The sequence below is a fragment of the Trachymyrmex septentrionalis genome, unplaced genomic scaffold (genome assembly GCF_001594115.1).
Source record: "Trachymyrmex septentrionalis isolate Tsep2-gDNA-1 unplaced genomic scaffold, Tsep1.0 scaffold32, whole genome shotgun sequence".
Lineage (NCBI taxonomy): Eukaryota > Metazoa > Arthropoda > Insecta > Hymenoptera > Formicidae > Trachymyrmex > Trachymyrmex septentrionalis.
In genome coordinates, this window is record NW_017305485.1 from 2,625,924 (window position 1) to 2,646,101 (window position 20,178).

The window sequence follows — 20,178 nt, forward strand, 5'->3', positions numbered from 1 at the left end:
ATTATAGTAATATATATATATATTACTATAATATTATATATCTATATATATAATAATATATATAATATTACTATCTAATTCCATTTATGATTGCGTTTTAAGACCGAAAAAGATTTCGGCGCGCTGTTTGCAGAATTAGATATGTAGGGGAAACTGGGGTACTATGGGTCATCGACTATGTAACACAATCTAGAATGTTTAAATTAATACTGCTGGTATAATATGACACTATTACTTCGTTGTCCATACTTTTTATCTAGGTGGCAGTAATTAAATTCCATTATATCGAAAAGCATTGAGCATTAATAGTTTTGGTGGTGCAATAGTAACATTTTAATCGCATAAAAATGTTTTAATATTATTTTTGTAGTAAAAGATACATGTATGAAGATAAGATGCAAGTTTTTGCGCATCTTTCCTCAACTTATTATGTTACAAGTAATAATCTAACATTTATTTTTTATAGTTTTCTATTAAATGTATAATTAAAAGTATAATTGGGGTACTACAGGTCATATATTAAATATTCATGTTGAAATGAGACAACATAGAAAATATATATACTAAAAATTTGTACTTCTAAGCAATTAATTTTATTTTATCATAATAAATTTTTTATCTTATGCTAGTAGTTATTTCTCATTTGTTTTTCTTATAATTTTCTATTTTATTATTTAATACTTATTAATTATAATTATTATTTTATTGTATTAGTGACTATGCTAAGAAAGTGTAATGTTGTAATTGAAAATACTTTTCAACTTTCGTCACCGTTATTTCTTGCATAATCTTACTATTTTGTATGTGACTTAGGGAAAACTTAGGGAACCTCGGGTTTGGGGCACCATGTGTCATATCTTAAAAAATGTTTTTATTTTTTTCTTAAGAACAAATAAATATTTACTAAATATACATATTAAATTTTAAAATGTGCATTATGCTTTACTTATTAAAAAAAATATGATACAAACATTTTTATATTTAGATACACTTTTAAGAGTTTAAATTTTTGTGACTCATGATGTCCCAGTCTCTCCTATATAAATTAATACACTTTGAAATATTTATTATTTAAAATACTAACATCCGTTTTGACTGAAAATATTTCTCCTAATTTATTTTCGTTGGTCTAATACGAATTTCTTCTTTTTCTTCATCTACGGTATTTAAAGATCTGTATAGTACTTGAAGAGTATCGCACACACAAATATATTTTCCTCATTATGACAGTCCTAAACATCTTTATTATTTTTAATTTAAAGAGACGAAAATGTATCTATTGGAGGCGAAAGTAGTTTGAATTTAAAGGGACTTGTAAATACTTCTTTCAAGATTACAATTTTCTTCACTTTAATTCTTCACTAAATTTAACGACTTTTTTAAATTACCCCATATTCTTTCTTCTTTTCTCTTTATGTAACTCGATTTCTATGCTTGTCACGATCTATGATTATTGTAATATCATGATTACTTATTATTTCCGATAAGGCAGATGGCCGGAAATACAGTCCAGTTTCTCGATGCGGCACGGGTAGTTATTTATGCAACACTTAGCGCGCGACCCAAAGGGTGGCTGCCAAATCTGGGATGGGAAACAGTGCTTTGGCATTTTTGCATCCCCTGCATTCTCACGCGAGCGCTAATACGAATGGAAGGCTACCTGTGCGAGAGTATCATTTTTCAGACAGGTACTCACACGTGTATGATTCGTTCATTTTTATGGATTTGATTGTGACATTATATAATATATTATAATAAACAAGGCACGATGTAACTTTGACAATTGCCTTATTAAATTAATTTGTAAATTTACACGCACTTGTTACACAGATATACTTAAGTGAGTCATGGCAATTATTTAACAAAATTTCGAGTAAAGTGCATAACAACAATAAATTATTGATAATAAAAAAATGTGAATTACTATAAATTGTGAATTATTAATTTAAGCACTGAGTTATATATTAAATCTTTCGAAGTTTCTTACAATTAAATAAAAAGCTAAGTATAAATTTCGCGATTGATTAAAATAAAGTCAATTTCATTCTTTTATGTGTTCAAAATAAGTAAAGTCATTACATAATTTTTGATAAAATAGAAATATATCTCAAGCAACATAATTTTTTGCACTTTTCTACGAAAATATTAATTTTTAATTCGTAGTAATTTTTAATTTGCAAATTATAAATTATTGATTTTCTAAATTATTTTTTAATTTATTGATTCCAATAATCTTCTATAAATTGGCAAATTTTTATTTTATCAGATTAAGCCAAGATCAATGTCTTTTTTCGCGATTTCTATACTAAGATTAAAGATTCGCAAGTTTTTTTTAAGATTCATAGTCTATTTCGCCTGTCGTATAGTGAATTTGAAGGGAGAGCACGTTATTTCTTGAACCCTTCGACCTCGCGACCCTCTAGGCCTTTCTGACCCTGATCCAAACTACGGGTGCTATTGCACAGTCGCTTGGTTTCGTACATTTCTATACTCACATCTGCCTTATGTTCTCACGCTGTTTTCCTTCCAGCTTAGAGTCTCCGAGTAACGGCGATAGCTTTCCCAAGCAGAACAAAAAATCATGATAATATAAAAATGACATCAAACGATTCCAAAATGATTATTAAATCATTTTTCGATTATGATAAAAAAATGATCAAATGTGATTTCAAAATTTAGTTTAGATACGCACTGTTTTAAATATTTTCCAATAATTTAAAATTATAAATTAATATATACGTATATTAAAATTAAAAGCATAGTATACAAGTACAAAATGTTGTTAACAATATATAAACTGAATATAATTTTGCTTAATTAAAAATATTCTGATCGGTAATCTCTTTCGATAAAACATGCAAATAATGAAATTGGTATTAACGTGGAAAGACACGTCCATTGAATTATGCAATTAAATTTTTTCACTTTAAACGATATCAAAAATATATAAAGGCATTAAAGTACCATTATATGGGAGTGTAAAACGTCGAACGTCGAGCAACATGAAAAGTTTTATCTTTCGGAAATAATAAATAAGAAAATATTATAGGCGTCGCATTAAATTTGAAATAGATAGAGAAGATATTATTTTGCAAATCACACACACACACACACACACACATTATAAAGAAAGGGATCAACAATTATATCTCTCTCTGTAAATAACTACAAATAATAATAAGTCGCAAATCTTTTTCTTTTAGATTTGATTTTTCAACATTTAGGCGTTATTAAATACATACAGAAAAAAAATGTTAACTTGTGTTTCGATAATTAAATTAAAAATAACTGGCCGAGCAAAATTATACTTTTTTCGCACGTCACTATTCATTTTTGTTTGATAATAAAAATGATATGCAGGATTCTCTTCCATGGACAATTAATAATTAATAATTAATAGCAATAAATAATACTTTTATAAATTACCAGAACTGTTTTTATAAATAAAAGACATGTATATTAATATTAAGATATTTAATGCGTATAACTAAAAATGAAATTATAAAATAAAAAATATATTTTAATTCAACTTATATAACATTCACGATTTTTACTCTTTGTCTCTTTTCAATCCTAAACTATAATAACAAAATTTTTCGGCAAATTTTCACAAATAGTAAATAATTATTTTGAACAAGGAATAAGGAAATGTAAAATGATACAAAAATCAATATAAATGTAACAAATAATACGTTGTTTCAAATGTTTTAATATTTAATAAATCATACATAAGATTCAGGAAACTCGAATGTTACATCTCGTCCAGTCAATTGTTTATATACCGAAGCGAAAGTATCGACCTGTCAAAAGAGGAATTAAAATTTAAATCACATTATAATGTTAAATAAATAAAGTTCTGTGTAGGAAAAATGGGCAGAAAAACTCAATAAATGTACCTTGTGTTCAATATTCGTTTGTTCATTTTTGTCCAAATGAACTTTGATAACTTGTGAGCCATCGAGTTTGACTCGAATTCGTTTGCCCACAATCTCTACAGGATAAACAATATCCTCCAACAAAGCATCATATACCGAAGTTAACGTACGACTAAAATGTAAATATAGATTATACGTTTAGTCAGAATTCAAAATAGTGCACGTATTGAATATTAAAATAATCGGTTTTTACAGATAAATAAAATAATAATACTAATAATGCGATAACTGTGGACGTAATAACTATGGCCTGTTCTCTTTAGTTGGACTTCTTACACGGTATAATTTTGTTTCGTTTGAAATAAATCATGCAAAAAGTTACACAATTCAGCAAAAAAAGAATAAGGCCAAAGTCTATTTCCTTTAACTGAACTTCTTACATAATTTTCTCTTTTTTTCCCCAAATCGTAAAAAGAAAAAAAAAAGATAAACTGTACAAAAAATTCAACTAATGTCCATTTTTATCAATGTAGTTTAATTTTTATTTCGGTTCAATTAATCCTTTATCTTTTTCTAATTCTAAGAATTAAAAAAGATAAAGAGTAAACTTGAACTAAGATTAAAGTTAATCTACATTGATTAAAACCAGCATAAAAAAAGATTTATAATTAAATTACACTTGTCAAATTATATAAAAACGAATATTATATTTTCATTTTCTTACCTTCTAGGACGCTTCTGCTTGTTCTTTGTACGCGTTTTTCTCGTCGGCTTCGGTAAGATTTTACGTTCACCGACGAACATTACATGCTTGCCAGAGAACTTCTTCTCCAGCTCGCGTACTAACCTCGTTTGAATCTTTTGGAAAGCCTTCAATTTTGGCATCGGTACATATATGATGATCGACTGCAAAAAATACAAGCAATTCAATACAGTTTTTTTCAAGGATTTTTTTAGGGTATTAAATAGAAAGATACACATTAACAACACAGAAGCTTGCTGTAACATTACTGCAATGTTTATAATGTTATTGCAATATTGCTGCAATATTTATGACTATATTCATAATCAGACCTTACATTTAAGGCTTCTTTAAATTTATTTTTAGATGTTCAGTAGCCAATAAAATAATTCGTAGGGTATTTGAAGATAAATTTAAGGAAGTCTTAAATATAAGGCTATGAATATAAGCATTAGTCTGTTTTCTGTGCCTAAACTAGTATATCCTTTTGAGGTTTAAAGTGAGATAGATATAAATTTATATTTGGTAAAATAGGCCTGTCCAATTTGAACTCCAGAGCCAAAATGCAAAGTCATTGACATAAAAAAATTCAATGTAAGATCTTAAGAACTATAAACTGTTGATCAGCGTCATTTAGATGCTTATCAATACTTTACAATCTTCAAAATCTTACCCACATTGAATCTTTTTGCATCAATGACTTTGCGTTTTGGCTCTGGAGCTCAAATTGGACAGGCCTGTGATAAAAGCAAGAGTTCTAATGCAATCTAGTACAGGAATAAAAAACAGACCTATCGCTAGAATGATTCATACTGTTACGAACATAAGAAATTAAAGTTTACCTTCTTATTGTTTGTTTCTAGTTCCTTCGCCTTGGTGATGTAAAGTTCCCTTAAATGTGACCTCAGGTCGCTGTTCATCTCCAGTTCCAGAAGAGCATTGGAAATGCTCGCCTCAAACTGGTCGGGCTCCGAGCCGCCGCTCTTAAGTATCTTTGCATTAGCCGTAAACATCTGAAAATGATTTCGAGGTTAGGACATTGTTTACAAGTATCACCCGACGTCCGCGCGAGACATTCGTTGGGACGTCGAGTGACAGCGTCAACAACTCCAGGGTGAATTTCGTGGAGACTCCGGGGATTGTCCTCCTGACGTGAGAATAATCATCGATAAGACGGCAGCGTGGCATTATGGTAAACGCGAGGATTGCGGGAACTGACGAAATCCGTCGTAATCACGCCTTCGACGTGCGATCTGGGAAAGATATCAATCGCTTCACGTATCACGGACCGTCACGGACTTTCTGGCGTCGCGCGACGCAGGATTTCATACATTATTATACATAATAAAAAGTCGCAAAGCTAAATGCTCGAAAATGCCCACCTTATCCACCTGGCTACCACATGAAAAAGAGGCCGGGAAGAAATGATAGCTAGAACGAATCTTCGTGCGTTTTTCCGCAGTTCACGAGTCGCTGGTATCGACATCGACCGGCCACGTGGTCGATTCCTTTCGCGCCAAGTCTTAAAGCCCACTCTACAAATGTGTGTTCTCTGCTTCTTTATTCTTAATTTTTATTACTTTTTATCTTCTGCCTCTTTTGCTTTTTCGCCTTTTTCCCTGTTATTCTTCATTAGAAAAGTTTGTCCAATAAATGAAAGACTATTCCGAATTATTTTAGAGAGGAGACTATTTTTCAAACATATTAGAAATCTTACTCCGACAGCCAATCAACATGCGAGAATCTCGCGTAACATTTTCTAACGCGATTGTCCATCTGAATTTCAGATACGCTTTGCTCTAATTACGAAAGAAATATCTGTTTTCGTGTGTAGTGTTGCTTTGCGAAATTCTTTTTTGTTGAATTTCAAATGTTTCTCTGAATTTAATATAATTCTACGATTTTGAAGTCTCTTAATGAATAGTGTCACGTTTTTCTAGTCTGCTCTAAAAACGAGGCGAGAATTGTTTTACAGTATATTTAAATCGTCGAACTTTTAAACATTAAAAAATTCGTATTATTTGTTTAATCACTGTATGGACATTATCTAGTCAATATATTTTGTTGTGTAATTATACTTAATTGTATATATAATGGATAACAGCAACACGATGGATGCAGCAAATAGTCTGCATGATTTTCCAAATACAGGTATAATCTAACTGAATGACAAGTTTGAATGTACACTCGGAGAAAAATATAGTTTTGACAACTCCTAAATTAACTCTAATTTAAGTACTTGCAACTAATTTTACGAAGTAATAAGAACTAAAGTAGTACTGAATGCTATATTTTTATAGTATTTGGTACTTTAGTTCTTATTACTTTAAAAAAAAAAAAAAAAAAAAAAAAAACTAGTTGCAAGTATTTAAATTTTAGCATTGTACTAGTTACCACAACTATTTTTTTCCTCTCAGTGTAATAATATTTATTTACAATGATTATTTTCTTATTAAAGTAGCACTAGTGGAAAGAAATACTATGCCACAAGGGATATCGTTGATTGATCCAGCCGCTGTAACAAAATCAAGTAAGCAGGATTTAATGGCACTGGTTATGGAAATTGAAAAGGTAATATCTATGTAATATTTATAATTAAATTAAATTATTTATAATTTAATTATAATGATTGTTATATATTTACTAATTTATGTATTTCTTTTTATATAGGCAGATAACTGTGTAAGAGCTAATGCATGTAACAAGTTACAAGTGATTGCAGAACAGATTAGATTTCTGCAAAGACAAGCCGAGGGTATTTTGTTGGAAGCGGAACGGAACGCTAAACTACATCATGTACCTTGCAATTTTGTGAAACAACCTGGTCACATCTATCATTTGTATCAACGAGAATCAGGACAGCGTTATTTTTCCATGCTTAGTCCAGAAGTAAATATCTTTGTACCATTAAGTATTTTTGTAAAATCTTGTCTAACTTTTCTTATTGTATCTGTAGGAATGGGGTAGTTCGGCTCCCTCACAGAATTATATGGGTTCGTTTAGATTAGAACAAGATCGCTCATGGACCCCACTGTCTCAATTGCAGGCGAAGAATGACGAATTGAAATTGATCGGAAAATTCTTACCTTCCGATACAACTGCGAACACTTTTTTACAATCTGTCATGTTAAGTACTAGCACGTAACGTAATTAATAAATTTATATTGTTAAGTGATGGAAAATGCAAACTAGAAAAGTAGCATATTGCTAGAAAAAAAATTTGACAAATTATTTCAGTCTGATAGATTAAGGATCTTTGTTATAATTTAACGAGCAAATTTATTTCATGATATAATGTCGAGCTATTTATAGTCCCTATTTGTAAATGTACATACATACAAATATACTTCTGCAGGTATATAGAATAGATGATTATATCTGTTTTATATGATTAGAAATTATATACATAATTTTTTGAAGTTATGTATATAATTATATACACATTATCGCGTCAAAACGATATCGATTTTGTACAAGAATAAATTGTACGCTAATACTTTAACTCCAATGTAATCGGTTGTGCAATTAATTAACAAATGTCTTCCTCAATATGTAATAATATGCATATATAATATATGTAATTCTATGACTGATTGTTATTTTTTACTCATAATGATCTTTAGATAACTGTTAAAAGATCAATATGATTTTTGGAATTATAATGTTTTCTATTTTATATGACATATATATTATTACATTTCTATAGGCAGTAAATAGATTTGTGTTCAGGTTGACTTTTACTCTAAAATATTTGAAATACGACTTCAATGAGTAAAATGAGTACATCTCATGCTCTATAAATTATATAGAACAAGTGCAGCTCACGATTAAAAGCTTCGTGAGTATAGCTGAATGTTTATGTAAGAGAAGATCTATTTTTTTTCTATAGAACATTTTTTTCGTAAAACTTCTGCGAAATGTAACATATTTAAAATATTTTTATAATTATTTTTAAATAATAAAATACCATTTTACTGAAGAAACGACATTAATGTACAAAGTTTAAGGATCAACGAACATTTAATGTTTTGCCCTTTATGTAAAATTAAACCTCTAAAAATGAACAAATCTATACCAAAGTAACACGTCAATCATTGACGGGAACTGCGATGACTGGTTTTTGGTTTCGATGTTGAATCTGTATGTCAAGTAGTATTCACTTTGTGTGCTGAAACATACAAATAATATATCAACAAATCGTTAAATACAAATTTATTTGTAACAGACAAGCGAACTCTTACATGAGACTGGTATCCTAAGAGGTGCATCATCCTGTATAATGCATTCATGCGTATGAGTATGGAAGAGATACTGTACCAAAAGCTGCTTATCTTCTCCTACACATGGATCATAAAATCCTGGTAATTGGCTCTGCAACAACATACGATTTCATATGATTTACAAATATTTCAATTTTTACTTTATATATACTTTAGTTTACAAAGAAATTACAGAGATTAAAGTTTTAACAATCGGTGATAGAATAAAATGATAATTGTCATTTTGGGAAAAATAAATACTAGTTAGCTGTAAGAAATTAACTATAGTCGATTACTCTCTTGACATTACAACTTATATCTTACTACCTCAATTATAGGAGGGCTTCTCTGTACATTAAATCTTATTTATGTAAAATAAAGTGTCAAATTTTATATATATCAGGAGACGCGGTAGCGTCTCTCGTCAAGTATATTTTTGTAGTTATAGTATAGACACGGAAGATTTTGAAATAAAAAATAAGATTTAAATGAAATAAAGGCTCTTAACATAAGAGATGAATTTATAAGAGCACACCTTAGATGCCTTATGAAGGATTAGTTTGGAATCCTTGACTAAACATTGCAAAGGAATTGTTACGTCTATCATTTCGTCTCTGTGTCCGCTTTCGTCTGCGGCTGCTCGATCTTGTGGATAAACGAATCGACCGTACAACGCTTTGGTAATGATTAATCCTTTCTTAGATTCCTCCTCGGTTCTTATCCTGCTGACGGTTTCCTTCATTAGTTCGGTGGCTGCTTTAGCTTCCCTTTGTTTCTCCAACATTCTGGACTTGTTCATCTCTTTCTGTTTTTCCTTCTCGCGCTCTGTCCGCTCTTTCGCGATGGGATCAATTATGAGCTTCTTAATAACCGTCCAAGTGATTATGGGTGCTACAGTGGCATAAAAGACCGGAGCTGGAAGAATTTCGTCACACAGATGAATAGGGAACGTGTATGCCTGCGAGGCGCGACTCAATCTAAGTTTTAACGTGACGCCAGTTGGAACGCCGATGCGTACAGCCGCCGAGACCGAGCTATGCTTGGAGACCTTCTTTTCCGCGCCGTATTCGAGAAACGCACCAAATGTTCCGGCTCTATAAATTATATAGAACAAATTATACATAATTATTAAATTTGCTGATAATGGGATGGGAAAGCAATGTTGACAGTACTAACTTGACACTACCACGAAGTTTAAGTTGTTTCTCTTCCATTTTGTAAGTATAATTAAGGCTGACAAAAGAATGTAGAAGTCCGAAATGTATAGAAAACGCAGTGTACGATTGAGACGTGTCTCTTACAATCATTGTGCTCATGGCGTCTTGAATGCCAGCTCTGTACGTAAGGTATCCCACCGTGTGTTTATCCAATTGCATCGCAAGAGCTAAATATAACAATTTTGTTCAAGATATTCTTCCATACGTAAAACAAATAAATATGTGAATAATATAAGAGACCAAGAATTACATGGTTACAATTATATTACGAAAACCGCAAGTAAACGTACTCCCAACGTAGCCAGCTTTCACGCCATGCGACGTAAACTGCAGTATTGTTGCACCATCACAAAACAATCGTTTCGTTAACGTGCGAAATGCTTTGAGGGAAAACGTTGGACCGTTGCCAGCTCCGACCTCGACTTCGATCCAACCCTTTGAAGATATCAGCCTTTTCGCTGAGACATTGATAGACCCGGAACCCGTACCGTTTTGGGTTCCTAGTTGACCAGACATAGTCACGGTGTCTCTCAGAGTCAGAGGCGCTTCAATAGATTGTGCAAACGACATCCCGCTGACTTCGATGCATGAAAACAATCCATTGCTGAAACTAAGTCCATAACTTTTTAATCAAGGATTATAATTATTCATTTGTTAAAATTTAGTAATACTGCTTGATAATAAAATTTCATTATTAAGCAATCTCTTTACTGTGTTTTGTCATAATAATATCAATGTTTTAATCGTAATAATTTAGACTAATCAATCTTACCCATCGCTGTAATCTTCATCATATTTAGTGAAAAGATCGGTGGCATTGATGTTTACCGTTACAGTGCCTTTGGGATTGGTGTGCTGCTGCAGTCGTCTCTCCTCTCTCTCCCTCGCCAGCCTCTCGTATTCCTCGCGAATTTCTTGAGGAGTTTTTGTACGTTGTACTATTTCCCATCCTTCTGTCTTCAATCCACGGATTCCCAGCGAGTCATAAATCGCCCTTTGATGTGGATCGTTCAACACTACAATATACCAAACATTCAAGATTCATATTTAAACAAATAAACCAATATAATATGTATATACTTTCAATGGTCTAAGATCAAGAATTCATATTGCAAACAAAGAAGACAATTAAACATTTTATTTTATAACTTGCTATAATAATAATGATAAAAGCATAAAAAAATAATTGCAAGATATCAGCTATATGAAATAAATTCTAAATCAATATTCTTCTGATACAAATATGCATATATTAAGTATACTGTAATATACCTTCATAAGCTTTCTTTGTGCGATTAAAAAGAATCTCAGCTTCTTTTTTAAGCATTGGATCCACATGCTTATCTGGATGGTAGAGTCTACTAAGTCTGCGATATGCATTGCTGATATCTTCAGGACTAGCCTAGAATATCAAAGGCAATCATTACAACAGAGACTATATAATTGCATCATAAATAAAAGATAGCTTTTATGAAAGAAAAGATAAAAAGGGACGGATTTAAAATGACTTCCACTCGTTTGTAATGCAAAGATCAAACGAATTTGCGTTCTGCAACCAAAAATTGTGTTGCAGGATAAATAATGTTAAGAACGAGCAAGGCAGTATTGACATCGCGTTTTCCAATTAATTTATTCGCAATTCCTCGTGTCGGTCGCGAGGAAACGGATCCTCTGGAGCATCGTTACGTCAGCGTGCCAAAAACGAAGTTGTCACGTGGAAGGTATACGAGACTCGATTTCTACCCTCTTGGGAAATCGGGCGAATTGCATACGGAACGGATCGTCGAGGCGTTCTCACGTTTCTCGAGATGTTCAGGAACGTGTAGTAGTCATCCTCGATCGTGGTCACTCGATCGGTCTCGTCGTCCATTTTAAAAACCGCGAATTTCGCACGCGCGCCGACGGATCTCCGATGAGCTCGGGCGACCCGTTTCTCACCGTTTCTTTCCAAGCTTTTTATAGGTTATCGTACAGAGGAGACAACACAGACCGGTAGAACATGCGGTTCCCCCGGACGCTACTAGATGGAGCTCGCTGTTTGAAATTGGAGGGACCCGGAGCGAGAGAGATCGGGAGGTTAATCGTCGAGCATTGTCGAGCGAGAAAAATTGGGAAGATGTGATTACCCGTAGACAAGCTGCTCATTATTAAATCACTCGTGAAGTGTCATTGCCGGGCTAAATGCAAGACATGGTGAGCGAACATTGCTAGAAAATTTGCGACGAACTTTTCTTGGTTTTGCCATGTATCGGATTTCACATTTCACGAATAAATAACATCTACTTTGAGAGCATTTTTTAAGTATTTATTCAGCCTTATAAGGTATCATATAAGAATTAATAAAAGCGTGAAAGTTATCTGTTAAATAAGTGTAAGTGTAACGTACTACTTGGTGCAAAGAAGTACAGAAGCTGTATATATATTTGTAAATATATTTAATATATTTGCATATAATAATGTTTATGATAAAAAATATTTGATTATAAATTTATTTGTAAATTATAATTTCTATATTATTTGAATATTATAAATATATTCTTTTTATATTAATGTAAATAATTATTCAATTTAGATGATCTAAATGTTTCATGTAAACTGAACAATTATAATTGCCTTAACATGATGCACAGATAAGTAAACATATGAAATATATTTTTATGGATAGATCGCTTGTTGAGGATCAAAGTAACACGATGCCTGGAAAAATAAAAGTGAAGATACTGGCAGGTCGCAATCTGCCAGTGATGGACCGTTCCGGCGACACGACAGACGCTTATGTAGAATTGAAATTTGGCAATATAACTTACAAAACGGACGTGTGCCGAAAGTCTCTGAATCCGCAATGGAACTCGGAATGGTATAGATTTGAAGTTGACGATGCAGAGCTACAAGACGAACCGTTGCAAATCAGATTAATGGACCATGACACGTACTCTGCCAACGATGCAATAGGCAAAGTTTATATAAATCTGAATCCGTTATTATTACCTGGTGTACTGCCTTCTGTAAAAAATATTTGGACCCTGGAGGCAGCTATGAACACCACTGCTGGTTCTCAAGGTGATATATAATATACTATAAGAGATACACTTATACATTTTGCATATTTTTCAAATGTTTTCTCTTTGCCTTGCATATTTTTTATAGGATCAGTTATGACTGGATGGATACCTGTATATGATACAATGCATGGCATACGTGGCGAAGTTAATATTATCATTAAAGTAGAGCTGTTCTCTGATTTCAATAAGTTCAGACAGTCGTCCTGTGGAGTACAATTTTTTTACTGTAAGTATATTCAATTTTTGCAGATATAGTGATAGTTTTAAGAGAAAAATAAATATTATGTAGGATACTTCATTTTATATAATATACCTAATTTTATAATTTATTTTTTATTGAATTGTTATCTTTCCAAATTTAATATTTATGTTACTGGCATAAGTTTACTATAAGAAATGTTTTGAAATCTGCAATAAATATTTTAAATACATTTTAGCACCTAATATACCATATGGATATCATGCTCAAATGATACATGGATTTGTTGAAGAACTTGTAGTTAGTGACGATCCGGAATACAAGTGGATTGATAAAATAAGAACACCTAGAGCATCGAACGAGGCACGGCAGACTCTGTTTTTTAAATTGAGTGGAGAGGTCCAAAGAAAGATTGGATTAAAAGCACTGGATCTTGGTGGAAATGCTGTGATTGGGTAAATTTTATTTTTCTAGAAAAACTTAATTATTTTTATTATTTCGTCATAACACTCAAATAAAAATTAAATTGGTTTAAGACATTTTATTATCTAAAAATATGCTTGCTATTTTATTTTATAATTTGATATTTGGCATTAGGTATCTGCAAAACTTCGATCTGGAAGGCGAATCCGGTATCGTTGCCAGAGGTATAGGCACTGCAGTAACGCTTGTAAAACTGCACGATGTTCTCGGTTTTCCTTGCGACAGCATTAATATCGAGGAGTGAGTACTTTATTATATATCTAATTATGAATTACCGGACAGTCCTTGTTCAAATATAATGTGCATTCGATCATAAATGATAAACGATAAATTATCGCGCAATTCCGTTTGGCATCGTACGAGCCAATTAAATAGGTGTCGCCAACTCACATAATCTACGCTAAATTGGCGCTCGCAAACAAGCTATTTCGAGAATTTCGTACAAGGAAATATAGCAATTTTACGGCTGAGACGTTCTATTCCCGTGGTTGAAAATAATGTACGGCAGATAGATATGAATGATCCGAATTTATTGGACGAATTAATTTTATCTGCAATTAAATGCTGATTATCTTTCGTTTAGGTTCTCGTTACTTCGATATTACAAATAGATCAAATCAAATTGCTTATCATTGTTAATAAAACGTTGATATCTGAATTGGCAGTCAATTGACATTGAAATATTTTCTTCCATATCTACTAATTTGATCTAATCTTTTTTACGTAATAGATTCAGCTTTACGTTTTACAATTTCTTTAAAGCACTTGGTTTTATGTTCAATTTTTGAAGAAGAAACTATTATACTGTTTATTCTTCTTAAAATAGCGTCTAAATTATAATATTTTTAATACTTTTTCCTGATCGCTTGAATTAAATCGTCCATCTTATTGTTTTTAATTATACTATACTTTTTTAAGAAGTACGAATTAATTAATACTTTTCTTCTTGTTTCCTACCCTCATGTGTTTGCATAGAATCGCATTTGCGCTTTCCTCACGCACGATAGCGCGAACGGAACGTTATTCTGACAACAGCGCGCCGTTCATCCCTATTTCAATTCCCGCTTCGTATCCTAGTCGTAGAAACAGAAATCTTCCGTTTTACATGCAGTCCACGTCGTCTCTAACGCGCCTGGAACGTCCTACAAAGGCTCCTGGATATTTTGCTGGAGCGCGAAGGAAACATGTCAAGCGTATTCCCTTTTTACGATCCAATACGTCGAGCATGGTGAGTCTAAGGATAACCGCGTCCAGTAGTTCGGATGTCACTCCATCTCCGGAAATTAGCCGGAGTTTAATCGATGAGACGGTGAGGTCTATACGCACTATGCTAACGCCGGAGGACACGAAGAAAGAATCGCCAAAAGATCGTCTCTCCAAGCAAATCAAACACCTACGTAGCAAATTTGATTCGGTCGGCGAAGAGAATCACTCTGCCCCGAAGTCCGATTCTGAAACTAATACGATCAGCTCGTTCGCCATGAATCCCGAGAAGGACAGAAGTCTCAAAGAAACCAAGACCAGGGGTATAATGGCTGCGTTACTGATTAGATCTATACATAACATGCCTCTGGAAAATATAAAAAATACTGATCCTATTTCAGTTTTTTCCAGCGAAGAACAATCCAACGAAGAGGTAAAGAAAGAAACACGCTGTAGAGAAAATCCTCATGAAAATGTGGATAGTAGTAACATCCAGAGCGAAGAGCAGAAACAGGATGTCGCATCCTTGATCGATGAAACGGAGACGTCCTCCTTCGATGACGGTAATTCTACAGATGACGAATTATCGGAGGATACCACGAGCTACAATATCTTGGACGATTCGAGATACTCGATTGACAGAGACTCCGACGAAGCGGAGGATTCGTCGAGTCTCCAGGAGAGAATTCCTATCACGCACTCCAGCGCGGAAAGCTGTACAGATTCTACTCTGCAGATGGAATCGATGAATCGTTCACCATCAAGTCCAAACTTAGCGAACACGGAAGACATTGTACGAAACGATACGATCCCCATAATCACCGTGGATACTCAAGACAGCGTAGACTCAGATACGTCGATCGATGCGTCTGGGTTCTCGAATAGCGAAAGTCAGCCCGATATTATAAATTCATACATTCTAACCGAGGCCAATATCTTTACTTCAAAATTATCTTCGTCTGATAATCAAGAGATCGATGATTTAAGACAAGTGTCTGACACTTCTGAAAACGATAAAAAAAATTTAGAAATGGAGAATGATAAGCGGCATAGCAATGTTATATCCAGATCGTCAGTTCCTGAGACACGTCGTGTTCATTTGACGAAACATGAACGAGATTTATCGGCGCGATTTAAGTCTCCTTCTTGCACTGAAGGATCGAAAGATCACGTACCGAACGCAGACAAGGAGAAGAACGATCTGGCTATCAATTTACCGCATGTAACGACACGGACTAGCTTATTGAACGAAAATGTTCGCGCGATGGCGACTATCGAAAGACGCAGAAGCATGCGTGATTTGATCAAGCTGATCGACACGAAGATGATGGTATCTATGTGTCACAGTAAAAGAAATGTATCGTTGAGGAGCAAGAAAAGAAAGCTCGAGAGGAAGGTTTCCTGCAAGGACTCAAGAAAGTCGAGGAATTCATTCGACAGATTTCCTTCCCATGGCGCATCCACGAGGAGACGTTCGTCGCATAGATATCACAAGAAGGACGTTTTTCTTCGCGTTCCTTGCGTTCGCTCGATTTCTGAACGCCTTTCCTCAGATCAGCATCCTATTTCCTATGCTACCTCTCGTTCCTGCGGCTCTTCTCTCGTTAATTTAACCGACCGTACACGCGTATCTCCATCTCCTGCGTTTCACCGTCCGCATGACGGTTCATCCGGAACCTCGGGAAAGTCGTCGAGGAGCGGCCGCAGGAAACCCGACGCGGTATCCGCGGTGGCTATTAGTTGCACCTGTAATCTAGAAAAAACATGTCATATTGATTGCGCTATGCCCACTAACAATGCTAATATGACTTACAACTCGCGTGTGTCCCATCCTTCTCCCGATCTTAGGCAGCAAGACGAGACGTCGGTCAGTCCGTCCTGTCCGCTTCCGGCCGTTCCCACGATGGCTCCGAAAATGTCCCAGTCACCGGCGACCAGAACTCTCGCCAACGTGCCGCTTCATCGGAGATCGAGTGATTCCGATCTGAGCGTTACTCCTAAAGGTATATTGAATTATTCCTCTCAGCAAAGAATGAGATAAATTTACTTTTAGAATAAGAAGAAAGATAGAAATTTCACTACAATTATTGCAAGTTCAAAATTAAAATATTCTTTCTTTCTTCTTAAGAACTTTAGTTATAAAGATTTGATTAAAAAGGGAAAGAAAAGGGTGAAAAGTTTATATTCGTGTCTCAGGTAACTCTCTCGGCAGTGACAGATCGATAGCAGGGCCCCTAAGGACACCGACTGCGGTCGTCAGACCTATGAATCAAGACACGTTGGAAATGTTAGAGTACCCATTCATTACTATGCAACATTATCCACCTGGCTTCATATTACATATAGGTAATTAAGTTTATTAGGTACATAAGGAGTCTTGAAGACTACTTCTTCAACATGAGACACCATATTTGGTTCTTTACAATGATAAATAAATCTAGTCGATTCACTTAACAAATATAAAATAAATATTATACTTAACAAATATAATATAAATATTATAAATATTAAAATAAATATTATTTGTGTAAATTAAATATAATAATAACGAACTGAATTATACGACTGAATTATATGAACTAATTATATGACGGAATAGGTGGTCTAGTGAGCTCGAAGTCGGTAAAATTACTCGAGAGGATAAGTAATCTGGAGGAACCGGAGGGCCGTGATTCGTGGTGGACTGAAATTAGAATGGAAGTTAGGTCGCATGCGAGAGCGTTAGCTTGCAATGTTGTTATAGGCTACAAAGAAGAAACCAGTATATGGTAAGAGCTTTATATTTGTTGCATGTCTTATTACCATAAGACACAATTTTTTTTTAATAAGAAGAATAGTTTCTCGTAAAATAATAAATAGTAAACCCAGGTTAATACATTAAAGCTATAGTTAGATGTAAAAATATTATTTATTCACAAATTATAATTTTCCGACGATAAGTTTCAATGGTACGTTTCGACTATATTTAATCCTCATCAGCCGCAAAAATAAATACATAATTATCCTATATATCTAATTATATTAATATGCTATGATTAAGTTTAATGTATTGGGTTTAATAAACCTGGGTTTACTATTTATTATTTTTGTGTAAGTTATACGAGCGAAAAGAATTGATATTAATTTATTTTGTAATAAGTTTCACGTAAGCTTTTAATTCTTTCTCTTTGTATCAACAATGTGCATTTTTTTTTTACAGTGATGACGTATGTGTGCTGAGTGCTTCCGGTACCGCGGCAGTTATAAATTTTCATAATTCCAGTCAAGATTCGGACGGTGTCGTTTTGAATAAACTTCAGCAAGGTGTACCCGCAGCTGCCGTGGATACGGAAAAGAGCCAGCAAAAGTCCGTAGCGATGAAGGCGGAGAAAGCCGACGGCGATGTATCCGTCGTGACTCACTCGGAACGGCAAAATGGGAAGATATGTAAACATTCTTCCGAGAGCAACGATCACGAGGGCTCCTGCGGCCAGTCTCAATTGCGATGCAATCTGTGCCATCTCCCTTATAGCGAGGGTAGCGTGCCATTTAGAGTCAATGTATCAAAATGTGCCATATGCAAACGTGCCAAAGTCCCAGATGTGATGTTCACTACTATAGAAGTGCCCGCAAATATACCGATGACTGGAAGGGGCTGTTTCATTCAAGCGACTGTGTGCAAAAGCAAGAAGGACCTGCGGGGCGAACTGAACGCGAAGGAGATATCCGATTGCCTGCCATTCTTGGAATACGAGCTACATAGTTTATTGTTGAACAAGCTCAAGATTAAAGGCATGAATGCGGTCTTCGGTCTCAGGTTGCAGGTTTCCGTGGGCGAACGACTTGTAATCGGAATGGCGGTAGGCACCGCGATTTATTTGACGGCTCTGCCGCCACCCACCATCCCGCAAATAGCGTCTGGAAATTCATGGCACAACGAGGAGCAGTTGGGGGAAATGCAAAAGTCTATCGTAGAAACAGTGAAGAAGAATAGAGAGTTTTATCGTCTGAAACCTATCGGAGTCAACGTATGTGGGACTTAGCACCGTTTTCATTTCAGAGAATATCATCCTAGGGTTTGATCGTTAATTATAATCGTGACGCGATTGTAGGAAGTCGAAAATGGACGCATTCCGAGTACTTCTGATACAGACGAATCAGACGAGGATCTGCCGGAACTCGATCTTGGATTGGGTACTCGCGATGCGTGTGTCTTGGAAGTGGATGACATCGAGGATATGGACCGGATATCGTCATTAATGGACAACAGACCACCTGATGATTTCCACGTCGTTAACACACAAACCATACCTGGCCTCGAAGATTTAGAAATTGTCAGGAATTTACAAATGTTCACGCAAATCTCAAGGGCTAAAATTCCTATGGGACAATTCGCGTCGATGCCATCGAAATATTTTGCCAGATTACTTCAGGTATTTTTATCTCTAAAATGTTTCGTAGAAATCGTTTTCACTTTGGAACACGTTTATTCGCGTATATTGTAATTGAAAATATGCTTCGCGGAAAGGAAGTATTTTTACTTTAGTAAAATGTTTTTTCACTTTATTTTAGTCCTTATATTTTAAATTAAGACGGATGGTTCCATGTGCGCTGTGCGATATGCAGTTTAAAGTAGCATTGCCCGAACAAGACGAGATACAACTGACCGTTGTTGGTATGGCACTTGGCTTAGGGGAACCTTTGAATACGAATAAATATAAAAGGAAAATTGTATGTCGTTCCTTGAGTAAGGATCAAGTGAGAAAATCAGGTATTTTTTAAAACAGTTCTGTTTACAAATTACTTTTTTATTTTTATCGGGAATTATTATCGGATTTTATATTACAATTTATGATTATGCCATCGTTAATGTATATTTTAAGTGAAAAATTATAATTCTCTTTTATTTTTTTTTTTTACTTATACCAGATGACAGTGATATGATATTCAGCTTAGACGAGGATCATTTAGAAAACAATGTTATATCCGAGAATGCAACACGTACTTGTGCGGGAAATCCCACATTAAGTGGTACCCCTGTACAAAAGCCAAGACCACGCTCACCTTTGCGTATAAAATCATTTACTAGTCATAGACGTAAACATGTAAGAATATTTCTTTTAAATAAATGTATATATATATGTTATTATATATATATA

The 20,178-nt window shown here is 34.2% G+C and overlaps 4 protein-coding genes across 8 annotated transcripts in view; 2 read left to right on the forward strand and 2 right to left on the reverse strand.

The window, feature by feature from the left end:
* Positions 1-3,693: 3,693 nt before the first annotated feature.
* Positions 3,694-6,103, reverse strand: LOC108750070 (40S ribosomal protein S7-like). Its single transcript, XM_018489291.1, is given in 6 exon segments — positions 3,694-3,800; positions 3,897-4,047; positions 4,600-4,781; positions 5,460-5,630; positions 6,000-6,074; positions 6,077-6,103. Coding segments are annotated over 6 exon segments (684 nt in total). The 3' UTR covers positions 3,694-3,722.
* LOC108750071 (uncharacterized protein C1orf50 homolog) lies at positions 6,001-7,914 on the forward strand. 3 transcript variants are annotated; one of them, XM_018489294.1, is made up of 4 exons: positions 6,001-6,160; positions 7,076-7,188; positions 7,288-7,506; positions 7,574-7,913. In XM_018489294.1, exons 2-4 carry the CDS (start codon positions 7,099-7,101, stop codon positions 7,760-7,762), a joined length of 498 nt encoding a protein of 165 aa, XP_018344796.1. In that variant the 5' UTR covers positions 6,001-6,160; positions 7,076-7,098; the 3' UTR covers positions 7,763-7,913. The 3 variants fall into 3 exon arrangements, with proteins under 3 accessions (XP_018344796.1, XP_018344794.1, XP_018344795.1); XM_018489292.1 differs by lacking the exon at positions 6,001-6,160 and adding an exon at positions 6,582-6,768 and having other exon boundaries at positions 7,574-7,914; XM_018489293.1 differs by lacking the exon at positions 6,001-6,160 and adding an exon at positions 6,582-6,768 and having other exon boundaries at positions 7,079-7,188; positions 7,574-7,914.
* A 720-nt stretch (positions 7,915-8,634) lies between these two features.
* Positions 8,635-12,044, reverse strand: LOC108750069 (dnaJ homolog subfamily C member 11). Of its 2 annotated transcripts, none has more exons than XM_018489290.1 (8): positions 11,892-12,044; positions 11,366-11,495; positions 10,866-11,109; positions 10,384-10,697; positions 10,053-10,260; positions 9,412-9,970; positions 8,859-8,988; positions 8,635-8,785 (listed from the first exon to the last, which is right to left on the reverse strand). In XM_018489290.1, exons 1-8 carry the CDS (start codon positions 11,961-11,963, stop codon positions 8,763-8,765), a joined length of 1,680 nt encoding a protein of 559 aa, XP_018344792.1. In that variant the 5' UTR covers positions 11,964-12,044; the 3' UTR covers positions 8,635-8,762. The 2 variants fall into 2 exon arrangements, with proteins under 2 accessions (XP_018344792.1, XP_018344791.1); XM_018489289.1 differs by having other exon boundaries at positions 10,384-10,703.
* Positions 12,045-12,152: 108 nt separating this feature from the next.
* The window catches only part of LOC108750090 (C2 domain-containing protein 5), an 8,974-nt gene continuing 948 nt past the window's right edge, over positions 12,153-20,178 (forward strand). The window contains exons 1-12 of one of the 2 annotated variants that reach the window (XM_018489336.1): positions 12,153-12,286; positions 12,759-13,153; positions 13,241-13,381; positions 13,593-13,809; positions 13,952-14,077; positions 14,813-17,043; positions 17,237-17,386; positions 17,640-17,808; positions 18,240-19,047; positions 19,132-19,452; positions 19,592-19,790; positions 19,949-20,124. In XM_018489336.1, the coding sequence (XP_018344838.1) occupies positions 12,787-13,153; positions 13,241-13,381; positions 13,593-13,809; positions 13,952-14,077; positions 14,813-17,043; positions 17,237-17,386; positions 17,640-17,808; positions 18,240-19,047; positions 19,132-19,452; positions 19,592-19,790; positions 19,949-20,124 (4,905 nt within the window). In that variant the 5' untranslated portion in view covers positions 12,153-12,286; positions 12,759-12,786. Of the gene's footprint in view, positions 12,287-12,758; positions 13,154-13,240; positions 13,382-13,592; positions 13,810-13,951; positions 14,078-14,812; positions 17,044-17,236; positions 17,387-17,639; positions 17,809-18,239; positions 19,048-19,131; positions 19,453-19,591; positions 19,791-19,948; positions 20,125-20,178 lie in introns of those variants that run through there. The other variant, XM_018489337.1, reaches the window with a different exon arrangement.

Excerpts from the sequence above, each read along its gene's own strand:
- LOC108750071 (XM_018489292.1), top strand. The coding sequence starts at position 6,711 with ATGGATAACAGCAACACGATGGATGCAGCAAATAGTCTGCATGATTTT. Across the intron at positions 6,769-7,075 it reads GCATGATTTTCCAAATACAG|TAGCACTAGTGGAAAGAAAT; the intron begins GTATAATCTAAC and ends TTCTTATTAAAG. Across the intron at positions 7,507-7,573 it reads TTTCCATGCTTAGTCCAGAA|GAATGGGGTAGTTCGGCTCC; the intron begins GTAAATATCTTT and ends TTGTATCTGTAG.
- LOC108750069 (XM_018489289.1), bottom strand. The coding sequence starts at position 11,963 with ATGGACGACGAGACCGATCGAGTGACCACGATCGAGGATGACTACTAC. Across the intron at positions 10,261-10,383 it reads GAAAGCTGGCTACGTTGGGA|CTCTTGCGATGCAATTGGAT; the intron begins GTACGTTTACTT and ends TGTTATATTTAG. Across the intron at positions 8,786-8,858 it reads TCTTAGGATACCAGTCTCAT|CACACAAAGTGAATACTACT; the intron begins GTAAGAGTTCGC and ends TGTATGTTTCAG.